Source organism: Parasteatoda tepidariorum, chromosome 12 (genome assembly GCF_982258835.1).
Source record: "Parasteatoda tepidariorum strain Cologne lab strain chromosome 12, Ptep-v5.0, whole genome shotgun sequence".
NCBI classification, from domain to species: Eukaryota; Metazoa; Arthropoda; class Arachnida; order Araneae; family Theridiidae; genus Parasteatoda; species Parasteatoda tepidariorum.
The window spans coordinates 15,664,580-15,677,961 of NC_141766.1; the positions used below are offsets into that span (position 1 = coordinate 15,664,580).

Sequence of the window (13,382 nt, forward strand, 5' to 3'; positions counted from 1 at the left end):
TCATAATATCTAAAGCTTTGGATTTTATCAGCTTTTATAGCTGATAAGATCTCTAATTTCAGTTTGATTAATATCTATTTATACGGCGTAAATTTCATGAATCATTCATACGTATCGAAACAAAGTATCGCTATATTATTATAAAATACATTGGCAAGGAAAATATGGTTATTAATTTCTTTTATATGTTATTGGTTTATTTATTTAAATAATAACAAATAATGCTGGTTATATATATATTGATTTCTCACACATATCAATAAAGTTTAAAGCCTTTAGAGGGTTTGAGAGACCGAAACAGAATGTTTCTAAAGAACCTGAGACAACAAATGAAGCGATTAGCTTGTAATTTATATCAATTACGTTGTTTATCACACGCAATAACTGATCAAAACTTCGCAAACCTTACTTAAATATTCATCGAGATATAGAAATTTTTATAAAAAAAAACCTAATATTTTTGCCTTGCGTTTTTTACTATAACTGCAGAAATACTCAATTAAAAAAAACTTTAGAGTAATTTTTAATTAAAATAAAAATATTTTAAAATTTAAAAAAAAATCATTAAAAATTGTGCAAAATATGTGTGCATGCAAGAAGCAAGAGTGTTTAAACTAATGCTTTCATAAAGAGCGAAAAAAAATTTTTTTCTCTTAGTTTTATTCTGAATCGTACCAATTTAAATCGAACTTAGGAAAATAGATAGCTCTAAATGATAGAGTTTTCCACGAATCTCACTTTGTATCATATAGCAAAATTTAATAACGAATGACAGTAACTAAAAAGGACGTCCCAGACAACAAAATGTGATATAATGGGCGAGAAAACGTGTGAAATTAAACATAATTTGATAGGGGGTGATAATATATAATGCCGATGTCATTTTCAATAAATTATTTTTAATAGTACAAAAGCAAACTTGTTGGAAACCCCTAACCATTCAAAGCTTTCTTTCCAAATTTAAAAAAACTGTTTAAAAAATTGCTAGTAACTTTTATGATTTTCAAGACATTGAATTCAGATATTTTTCGTACTCACCAAATGTGAATGAACGAAAATTGCGGGAAAAAAAATAAAAATGTTTTTCGTGCATGCGTGGTTTGAAAGGAGGACTTAAAATGCTCATCATATCTTACGGAATTTATAACGAATTTTTTTTTCAAATTTTAAAATATTTTTGCTATTAATTGAGGCAAGTTACAAGCTTATCGCTGTAGTTTTTGGCATAGGATGTTCAAAAACACTATTTTTCGTTCGCCATTTATTGCCGATTTCTCTCGCTAAAAGCTTTAAACTTAGTTAATATGTATGAGAAATCGCATGACCTTAACACTTTCATAAGTTATAGAAAAATTCTCAGAATATTTCTTGACAAATATTGAAGAAAATTAGTTAGTATTTAGAAGGGTTTCCAACATTTTGTACAACCCATTCTATAAAGTTTTAATGGACCTTCTTTTATTTGCAAATAACTGAGCATAAAAAAAGGAACACACGAACTTGCTGTTTTGTCTATTTTTAATTTAAAGAATTTAAATAAAGTATGATTGTTATTAACTTATTAATGCACGTGTGCCAAATAAAAATAATAATGATAATTAAAAAACAAACGGACCACCCTGAATAACTTTTTATCCTAATGATCAGATCTTCACGTTCAAAGACTCAATCTTACTGGTTTAAAGGAGGGACTGCAAATATGATAATTAGTGCAGACGATATTTTAAAATACGGAATCAGGCACAAAAACATACTTTCTCTCGATGAACATACCTTATTTCGACGTATACACATTTCTGACACCCAAAATATAGGTGTTAGTCGCAATCTGGGAAATATGGACCCCATAGTTAGGTCAAGAGAGCGATCCAAAATTTGGAACTCTTAATGTTAATTTTTGCGTACTTCACTGCATTTCGAGAATTTTTTTAGTGAAACGAAAATTTCAGTGAAACGAAATTATAAAATACGTATATCCAAAGATAATTCCATGCAAAAAATATTTTTTCGTAAAAAAAATCACAATATTTTTTTTTAAAAAAAAAGTCGTATATTTAAAATTTGATTTCTCGGGAACTATTCAACTGATTTCGCTAAAATTTCGTGTTTTGCCATATAAAATTACAAATTTTAAAATGATGTAAAAAACTGTATACGTTACAATTCAAAAAATTTTCGAATATTATGAAATAAAAAATATTTACTAAAATTCATTTTTCGCATTGAATTATTTTTGGATAAACGAATTTTATAATTGTGTTCAAAAAGTATTCAATTCGCTTAAAGTTCTCAAGATATGGCGAATTACGCCATATCTCCATAAATAGCGAAATACTCAAAAAGTAAAATTAACATCAAAAAGTCCAAACTTTGGATCCCTGTACTGACCAAACTATGGGGACCATATTTCCCAGATGGCGGTCAACCCCTATATTTTGGGGGTCAGAAATCCGTATCCGTCGGAAAAAAAGGTATGTTTATTAAGAGAAATTATGTTTTTGTGTCTGATTCTGAAATTTAAAATATTGTCTGCACTAAGTAATCAGCATATTTGCAGTCATTCCCTTGAACCATTAAGATTGAGAACTAGAACGTGAAGATCCGATCACTACATAAAAAGTTTTTCACGGTGGTGAGAGAATAACATGCATAGATTGCAAGAGTGTGGCACACAGTCAGTTTTTGTCAGAGTTACTTCCTGATATTATAGTCAGAGCGCTTATAACTGGAATTCAAACGAGATGTGCTCTATCTCATGCACATTATTGACACAAATGCACATGCTTGAAAACTAGAAATACATATTTGTAGAAAATGATTGAAAAAGATACTTATTTTATGTTTTTTGACAAAAATGATTTTGAGAGAATAGATGTGCCAACAATTCAGTCTGTTTTACTCACTAAAACAGTGTAAAAAAGTTGCACAATTTCCGTCCCAAACCATTACCTACTCACTTGTTAAAACAAATAGGTCTTCTGTCATTATGAAATCAATAAATGTCTAAGTACAGTATTTATGACTTTTCGGTTAAAATAATCACAAAGGGTAACACACATAACATACTGTTAACACACGAAATGCATTTTCCACAAATTATAAGTTTTTACTGTTAGAAAACATTTTAAAAAATCAGTAAGCACATCGTTGATATTATATCTCGCTACAAAAGAAAATATCTTAATTTTACACATTTATACTTCACAGAATTAAATGAATATATTCAAAGTTTCAAATATCGAACATTATAAAAGGTAACACGTAATGAAATTTCAGAATTATTTTTTCCAAGATCAAATTAATTTGTACCTTAAATTTTCTTTCTCAAATTTAAAACACACGTATATTTAACAGCTAATTAAGAAAACCATGAAAAATATCTAACAAGTTTATTATAAAGGGTTTTAAAATTGAAAAATGTTGTTTAAAACAAACACACTTAACAAAAGAATCGCCCCAAAAATAGATTTTAAAAAATATAAAAACATAAGATGTACTTAAATTACTAATCCAACCACATAATGTTATAGCTTTGAAATTTTAAGAAAAATCTGTTCAAGTTCTAAAAGTTACCAAGTACTATTGCTTCTAATCTAATAAAGCATAGTCTTTACTATCCACCTTTTTCAATTGGCGCAACTTGTCTTTTTGGACCCCCTACATTCAATTCAATACCATCTTTCTTGAAAGGTATAAATAATACTGTTAATGTACTAAATGTTTGGAATGTTACTGCCTTTACATTCTTTTCCAGCCTTTTTGAAAGGTACAAAGTAATACTGTCCCAATAGAAAATGCTAATGTATTAAATGTTTGGAATGTTATTATTGCCTAGAAAGAATGGAACTCAGTCTGTCAATTCGAACAATTTTATTAACGCTCTTCAAATGTACAGGAAACAAAATAAATGCTGTTTCCACTGAAAAAGTATGAAATTATGTACACGCAATGAGGAAACAGAAATGATGTAGGGGAATGTTCTATTTAAATAACAAAATAAAACCTTAAATATATTATGTACATATTTAAAGAAACTGACATGATGATAGACTTTAGGGGAGCACTGAGCACAGAATCACAGACCTCCGTCTCTCGAGTTCAGGGCCTTCAGGTATACTGAAACACTTCATGCCATATTAACCTGAAATTGTGAGGAAAGGGACCATTTCAAAAATGTTGCTGCTTGAGCAATCCTGACAAGTTGCAATGAGAAAAATATAAAAGTGTAACAGATTTTAAGAATTATAAAGCCTTAAATCTCAGAAAAAATATTTTTGTATACTTCAAGAACATGACTAGCAGTTGGCCTTTGCAAAGGATCTACACTTTTGCATTGCTTATGAATAGTAAATAATTTATATTTTATGAAATCAATGCTGGAACTGTTACCCAAAAACCAATTACAAACATCTGGTATTTTCCAAACATCAGTCTTTTCATCATATGATATCATTCTTTCAGGATCATACTCATAATTTGGAAAAGGCCACAACTGTTCTGGAGCAACAAATGTTCCACTCAATAATTTATTACCACAAATTACACCCTTGTTAGTATTTTTTTGAACCTCAGGTGTTGCATCTAAATCATTAACCAATATTTCAAAACTATCAGTCAATAAATATTGGGATAAAGTTTTTTCCAAAGAATTAGAGTCACACATAACTCTAACCCCAACAGGACTCGAATGCAAAAATTCTATCACAGATGCATAACTAATACAAAGATTTAAACGCATTTTAATATTGTCAAAGGAACGCAAAGAATGTCTTAAATGATAATTTGCATTTAAAGCACTTCCAAATCTATAATATTTTGTAACTATAGAGTTATTACAAAATCCAATTAATTCCACAACTTGATTATGTGATGCAAGAGATTTTATCATAAAAAGATTTTGTTTGAAATCTTCCTTATAGATTTTTGATGATAGCACTGAAAGTACAACTTCATAATTGGACCATCTTGCCAAATAAACCTGAAATATAAAGCAATTAATTCATTTTTACATAGGAAATGATAAAATACAATTAAACGTTATTACATACAATTAAACGTTAACAATAATACATCAAAATCAGATAACTAATTTTCTGAGGTTATGCAGAAATGATTGGCTTAACCTCTTATAAGGTAAAACAATGCAAAACCAGTGGAATCAACAAAAGGGGATAGCTTAAATAAATGTTGTTCTAACAATCAGATACTTTTTCCCTAAAAAACAATGTTAATGGTCTGATGAACTGAAGTAATCTTATTGATTTGTGCTAATCATCAAAAAAGTAGCAAAATCAGACACAAAAATGTACTTTCTCAGAATAACATACATGTCTTTTTTAGGAAAAGCAGATGCATTAAAAGAATACACATGCTTTACATGCATACATATATACAAAAATTTGGATTTTTGACTCTCAAAATATGGAAAGTAGCCACAATCAGAAAAATATGGTCCCAACAGTTCAGTCAGGAGAGTGGTCGTTAGTTTGGGCCCTTAATTTCACTTTTGGTTTAATTTGCCGTATCTTATAATTTTTTTTTGAACAATTATAAAACTCTTTTATCTAAAGGAACTTTTTTGCAAAAAAAAACTTTTAATAATTAGTTAATAGTTAGTTTTTAATATTTCATTAATAAATGGCCTAAAAATTTTCTGCCGTAAGATACACATATTTTTACATAATTGTAAGCTAAATAATTTTAAATGACAAAATACAAATTAAAAAAAAAAAAGTCTTAAAAATACGAGGGTTGTAAATTAAATAGTGGCAACTTAACCTGGAAATTCACAGAAGGGCGGGCATGTGCAAATGGGATATGGGAGCGGTGAGGTGGCGCTGTTGTCGATGTGTAGAGTGCAAAAAACAGTCGATCTGCTTATAAGGGTAGTTGCTGTGTGGCGTTCAAGTGAGGAGTTTCATTTCCATCGCTCTAAAGCACGTTTTCAAAAGGCTTGATGGCAAGAAAAGACGAGATGCTTGAAACCATCGTGCTACTGTCTTATACGGTAAAACATTTGCGCCACAAGCTTCCACTAATCCTCGATAGCATTCTGTTGCATTTTTGCCACGGGCAACCTCGATTTTATGCCACGACCACTGATCACCTTCTGAAAACATGCTTTAGAGCGATGGAAACGAAACTCCTCACTTTAACGCCACGCAACAACTACCCTTATTTATAAGCAGATTGACTGTTTTTTGCACTCTACACATCGCTAACAGCGCCACCTCACAGTTCCCATATCCCATTTGCACATGCCCGCCCTTCTGTGAGTTTCAAGGTTAAGTTGCCACTATTTAATTTACAACCCTCGTATGATTTTTTAATATAAAATAATTTATAATGATAATAATATTAGATACTTATTAGAAGGAAATTACCTGTCAATAAACAAGTATTTCTGATTTTCCGAAAAAAAGTTTTTGATTACTTGAAAATTTCCCACAAAATGGTAAAACATGCAAAAAAGGAAATAAACATTATGGAGCCCAAAATTTTGATTTCTGGAGTTAAAAAGGGATCTAATTTTTCAGAGGAAAAAAAGTACATTTTTGAATCTGAATTTTGTAACTAATTTTATAGTTAGCAATAATAAATAAATTTGGATGAAGTAAATCCTTCAAATCATTAAGATGAATTTAGAATATGGAAATCCAATCAATGGAACAAAAACTATTTCGGTAATTTTTTTAGCTCACTGTACATACACATTAAGTTATTTAATAAAAGTCAAATTTTGTTTTCAAGATTTAGACATTTTTTTCTTATGAATAAGAATTGTTTTTTTCCCTTTTTTTTCATGTAACAAGAGTTTTAATAGTGAGTTAAAGTACCAATTGAGCGTGAGAGTTAGTTGACTGTGAGCTCTGACCGTGATGTTTGTGGTTTTTCTTGATGCTGAGGGCTTTGCCGATTATTTAGTTAAGTCTCACCACCCTTTGAATGTCGTTTTTTGTCTTTTCTTTCTTTCCATCCTCTTTTCAGGTTTTTGCTTAGTATCCAGGGAAAAATCTTGCTGAAGAGTCATGAAAATGGAACAGACTTTATGGCACTTGGGGATTTAACTGTAATGTGGTACTTCTGTGTATAGTTATGTTCAGGCTTAATGAATTTTTAAATACCTAATACCGATAATAAGTAATTTTTTACATTATGTTCCTCTACGGCTCTGTATTGTAATAGAGTTTGTCTCATTACAACTAGACAATAGTTTATTTATGGATTAATTGTGGACATTTGTTCGGCATTATAATATTTTCTGAAAATTCAATTGTTACTGTAATAATTGCATAAGTTAAGTTATAATCCACAACTCAATAGTATTTTAAAAAGAAGTGTACAGGTATCCTTAGATAGGTTAACAATTACTAATAAGCAAATGTGTTAGTATGCACTTCAACAAAGAAAAGAAATCCATTAAGCTTAAGGTAATTAGAGGATATATTAACAAAACATACTTACAGACTTGACAACACTGATCGAAATTGTTGACACTATAGTTAGTTTATCTTCACAATTTAACCATTGAAGACAAGAAGTCATGCCAGGTAATGAAAACTCTCCATCAGAACAGATTAAACTACATACTGTTTTATTTTTAATAATATCACTGTGACATTTTTTAAGCCTCACATTTTCTACAATAATGGTTGATTTCCGAAGATATATAATGATAGCCAGCAAACTGACAATGAAACAGAAGAATATTTGTCTTGCATTCATTCAGTAACTATTTTATTCTGAAAAGGAAAAAAAAAAGTTTAAGTTCCAGAAAAGCTAAAAATGATAATATTTTTTTCAAATGCAAAAGTTACAATTTTTAAGCAAATTGATAGTTTTTCAAAGAAAACACAAAAGAAAGAAGAATAACAAAGATTAAAAAAAAAAGTAAACTTAAAAATTCTGCCATTATTTAATATTATGAAACAGTGCAAGTTCCTGATAAAGTAGTTTATATTCTCATTACTATTTTGTCTCCTATTAGTATATAATACTAAACTAACCCTTTTAAGCAATTTTAAACTCTATTGATGCTCAGTGACAGGCATTAATCACAGAAATTTTATTCATTATTTAGTCAGCATAAATTTATTTTGAACGATTATCCACATGTACATTGAGTTATTATTCATTAGGCAAATTTTTGAATAATGATTAATGAATAAATGTATAAGTCTTGACTAAATTTTCAAAATAATTTTTTGGATAATGGAAGCAAAATAAAAATATCATTTCATTTTCATTGCAAGTTTCATGCACATAGCAGTAATCAATCACAAATTTAATTAATTACATATGATTACATTGTAATCAACTTCTTGTAATCACAATAAGCATTTTTTTCTTGTTTGCTTCTTTTATCTCACTTCCCCATCTCTAAACAAACCAAGCAGATGTTTCCAACCCAGGCAGACGATGCCCCTGTAAGGTGTCAGTGGGATCAATATGCATTTTCTGTTAGAGGGAATGAGTAATTATTCATTATTGATCAAAGGGTTGGACCCTAATATGCGTTGATAAGGCCCTCATTTCAACTCCTTTTTGCTCTCAGTTCAGTTAAAAAAATCCTGCAAACAAGTGTCTCAAATTTAACTATGGCGAGCAGTAAATGTAAAACGTTCTCCATTGATGATAAAATGGGCATAATCAGAAAAATTTAAAATGGATGCAATCAAGCTGACATTTGCAGGGATAATAAACTATCCAAATCTGCAGTTTGTAACATATAGAAAAATAGGCAATTAATAATTTCTGCTCATGAAAAAAGTTTAGATGGCAGAAAAAAGTTGAGAAAAGCAGATCACAAGGATGTTGAAGAAGCATTACTGAAGTGGTTCAAAAATCGAAGAAGCCGCAATCTTCCAGTATCTGGACAAATGTCGATGAATTTGCTAAGCGATCTTATGAGACTATTTTTATGTGTTCGAATGGCAGGTTAGACAGGTTTAAAAAGCGGAATCAAGTAATTTCTTCATATTCATATGATTACAAATAATGAAAACTGCTACCATTATGTTTAATTAACTAGAAATGCAGGAAGCTTTGTATAGTCTGGTTTCTCATTCTTGCTAATGGTCTTTCACCTTTTCAAAATAAAAAAATTAAATTAAACCAGTATTTAAGAATTAGATTCAAGACAAACAAAATTTTTCCTCCTTAATTACATTTACGATACCCAAGTTTCCAGCCTTAAGAAAGGAACTTATACTTAAGAATTAAACCAAAGTGATGTTTCATTCCCGAGCTTCTATGATTAAGAACTTGTACATAAAAAATATGTTATAAATTAAATGTTTATTAAAATTAATGAAATTAAAAAATGCTATTTATGGTTTTAATTTTATGCATCTGTTTATTCGTTCAAATATAAAATTTAAATATATTTACAATTAGTAATGTACAATAACACTATTTCTACAGAGCAGGTATTTATCACACATTAAAATCCTTTACATAATTGAGAGACCATTAAATATAATTAAATTCTTTAAATATTTTAGCAGAAGATACATTTTTTAGCAGAATATACAAAACTAGAATTTGAGCAAACTGATCATATTTTGTTGTTGAAAATAATCTTCAAGGGGAGATCTTAAAATAAATCCAACACATCCAGTCATTTTACAGAAACATCTCTACACAATTCGGTAAAGTGTAACAAAATATGAAAATGGTATGTAGAAAGAGATTTTAATTGTAACAGATTTTATAAAAAAGTCAAAATAAAAAATGAGTTTTCAAATTATGTATTGACTACAAATAGAAAAGGTTTAAAAAATCTGGATTTTTTTCCTCACAAAACTTAAATCTCATGATTACATAATTAACACTCTAGATGAGTTTGGCATTCATACTCAGGAAAGTAAATGCAAAAGTATCTATCATTTTCCATTTAGTGGAGTGCATTTTATGAATAAAAATTTGTGACTCAATGAAATGATGATCCAGTTTAATATAATACAACAACCATCTTTTGACCACAAGAATATACCTGTTTATGAGACCTATGTAAATTAATCATAACAATTATGAAAAATAGCCAGTAACTTGCTCACAAATTATTTATTTAACATGTATAAAACTGATAATATATTTCAGATACATTAAAATGTCTGTGATAGACAGCCAAGAAACAAATCCGAGTCCTTCTGATACTTCAGTTATAATTGAAAATAGAAAGTGCAAACCTTTATTTGGTGGAAATTATTTCAGATTTATATCTCATAAATGCTTAGAAATTTCAACTGTAGCGTAATGCGTGACTGAAATAAGTGGCAACATAACATCATCAATTTCTTAAGTCATCTTGAAAGAAAACACGGGTCTTTACCTTTAAGAGAATACAAAAAATATGCTAATTTAAAAAAGAGGACAGAAAAAAAATCAAGAAAAAATTTCATCAAAAAAATTAACTTGTAATCCTAAGTAAAACAAATAACATAAGCCAAAAAGAATTTGAGAACAAAATTATTAATTTTATCATACATGCAATGGTTCCCTTACAAGTAATTGATAATCCTTTTGTTTTTAAACATTTTTAAGTCTAAATATCTCTGATCAAGGATTTAATCAGTCGGAAAACACGAAGATGAATGTATTGTACGAAAAAACTTAAAAAAAGGCAAAATATTCTAAAAGAAACACAGTATGTTTGTACAACAACAGATATATGGTCAAGAACAAAGAGATTCTTCCTAGGAGTAACAGTGCATTGGATTGCTTCATAGTAGTCAAGAATCAGCGGTGCTAGCTGGCCATAGATTTCGAAACGACCATTGAGCAGAAAATATAATGAAGCTATTGACAAGTATTCATACAGAATATAAAATTACTATTATAAATAATAGATCAAATTTTGTAAAGGCATTTAAAGAGTATGAAATAAAAGAATGGGTTATAGAAAAATATGAAGAGGGTGAAATAAATATAGATAAGTAAGGCAATAGTATGTTTTTAAACACTGATACAGACGGCGAAATTCCTTTACTGAAATTAATATAACAAACAGTGTAAAAAATGAAAAACCAAATCCACAGTTACTATACCTAACCAAACATATAAGATGTAGAGCACACACATCTGATCGCATCTTCCGACTAAATGAAGTGCATCAAATTAGCAAATAGTTTGTGGAGTATGCACATGAATGTGATAAACAAATGCTATGTATTATGAAAAGCAGTAGTTTGCCAAAAATATGAAGAAATTATAATTAATATATTAAGTTTTGCACTTCCAGAGTCGTGTGAAACTCGATGGAATTCACTGTATAATGCACTTAGAAAAATTCTGCAAATAAAATTAAAATTTAGACTTTATTTCAGACTTTAGAAATTTGAATTATTATTTCTGATGAAGAATTCAAATGCATAAAGGAACACCAGGCATGCACTAGGTTTATCACAAAAGCTTTACACCGGGATAAGGTATTCTTTGAAATATAAGTAATTTCATAGTCTAACTAATTAATAGTAAATAATCTTATTATAATTAATAAAATTTGAAATGGAAAAGATGTAAATATTCTTTAAAATGTTTTAAAAGACAGAGAGATTAAAAATAGAAGGAATTGCTAGCTCTTCGAATTTGAATAATAAAATAAATTGAGTAACCCACAATTTCCACTCGAATGTATGAGAAATTTCCGTTAAATTCGCGAAACAATCCCTAAAATAGGAGAATTAAAAATATATAATTTTACAAAATCTGCTTTGATATCAAAGTATCTGAATATGTATTACCTTAATATTACCTCATATAATTTTAATATTTATTATCTTTAAAAGTTTAATTTTGCTAACAGTCATAGATATAAAGGCAGAAAGATCAATCACTCGACCAAACGGACGTCACGGTGAACGTTGACAACACTGGTCTAGTAACCAGTTTGTACTCTATATCCACGCCCTCTAGTGAACTGCGGTTTTGGTTTATTGCAGCTGTACATAATTTGTTCTTTTTTTATTTGATTTATATAAGTTGTAATGATTAATAATAATTGATAACATTTAGTTTCTTTGCCAGAAAAATCTGAAATTCGCAAATTTTATGAAATTTTTTTTTCAGATTTTTTTAAAGATTTATAATTTTTAAATTTTAAAATTAAAAAAAAAAAAGAAAACTAGTATGTTCTTAAAATTAATTCTCTATATCATTCTGAAATTCAAATATTTGAAATGAAATAAAACACACAATTTATGTACTTACGAAAAATAAATAAAATAAAGAGCATTTTAGTAAACATTCCAAGCTAGCCTGTTAGCGTACAATTAGTTTGCTAATAAAGCGTTTTCTTGGTTTTCATTTATGTGTAATGGAAATTATAATTATTTTCATTCAAAATTTCAAATTTTTTCATTTCATTTACTACAAAAGCTTTTATAAACATGATTTTTCTCTGATATTTAAATTGCAAGTTACTTTGATTTCTGGGTCGTGTTAAAAGTTAAAAATATAAGAAAAGTATTTCACAACATCCACTAAGATGACAAATTGTCTGTCAAGAATGATAAAAAAATTAATGGTTAAAAGAATAATTCATTGCGATAATGAACATGCAGCTGTATTGTTATTATTGTTCAGTTATCTAGAAGACTTTTTCGTGGTTTTCCTTTGCATTTAACGCCACATTTGATTTGTCTAAATTTTAATTTAATTTTAAATAATATATAGGTTACTACAAAAGCTTTTATAAACATGATTTTTCTCTGATATTTAAATTGCAAGTTACTTTGATTTCTGGGTCGTGTTAAAAGTTAAAAATATAAGAAAAGTATTTCACAACATCCACTAAGATGACAAATTGTCTGTCAAGAATGATAAAAAAATTAATGGTTAAAAGAATAATTCATTGCGATAATGAACATACAGCTGTATTGTTATTATTGTTCAGTTATCTAGAAGACTTTTTCGTGGTTTTCCTTTGCATTTAACGCCACATTTGATTTGTCTAAATTTTAATTTAATTTTAAATAATATATAGGTTACTACAAAAGCTTTTATAAACATGATTTTTCTCTGATATTTAAATTGCAAGTTACTTTGATTTCTGGGTCGTGTTAAAAGTTAAAAATATAAGAAAAGTATTTCACAACATCCACTAAGATGACAAATTGTCTGTCAAGAATGATAAAAAAATTAATGGTTAAAAGAATAATTCATTGCGATAATGAACATACAGCTGTATTGTTATTATTGTTCAGTTATCTAGAAGACTTTTTCGTGGTTTTCCTTTGCATTTAACGCCACATTTGATTTGTCTAAATTTTAATTTAATTTTAAATAATATATAGGTTACTACAAAAGCTTTTATAAACATGATTTTTCTCTGATATTTAAATTGCAAGTTACTTTGATTTCTGGGTCGTGTTAAAAGTTAA

At 28.5% G+C, this 13,382-nt stretch overlaps 1 protein-coding gene across 5 annotated transcripts; it reads right to left on the minus strand.

Moving 5' to 3' along the window:
* Positions 1-3,853: 3,853 nt before the first annotated feature.
* On the minus strand, positions 3,854-11,908 carry LOC107438133 (protein O-mannose kinase). Of its 5 annotated transcripts, none has more exons than XM_016050324.5 (4): positions 11,745-11,907; positions 10,191-10,333; positions 7,465-7,742; positions 3,854-4,978 (listed from the first exon to the last, which is right to left on the minus strand). In XM_016050324.5, the coding sequence occupies exons 3-4, from the start codon at positions 7,723-7,725 to the stop codon at positions 4,253-4,255; spliced, it is 987 nt and encodes a 328-aa protein (XP_015905810.1). In that variant the 5' UTR covers positions 7,726-7,742; positions 10,191-10,333; positions 11,745-11,907; the 3' UTR covers positions 3,854-4,252. The 5 variants fall into 5 exon arrangements, with proteins under 5 accessions (XP_015905810.1, XP_015905813.1, XP_015905818.1 ...); XM_016050327.5 differs by having other exon boundaries at positions 11,756-11,906; XM_016050332.5 differs by lacking the exon at positions 10,191-10,333 and having other exon boundaries at positions 11,756-11,908.
* Between the last annotated feature and the right edge of the window lie 1,474 nt (positions 11,909-13,382).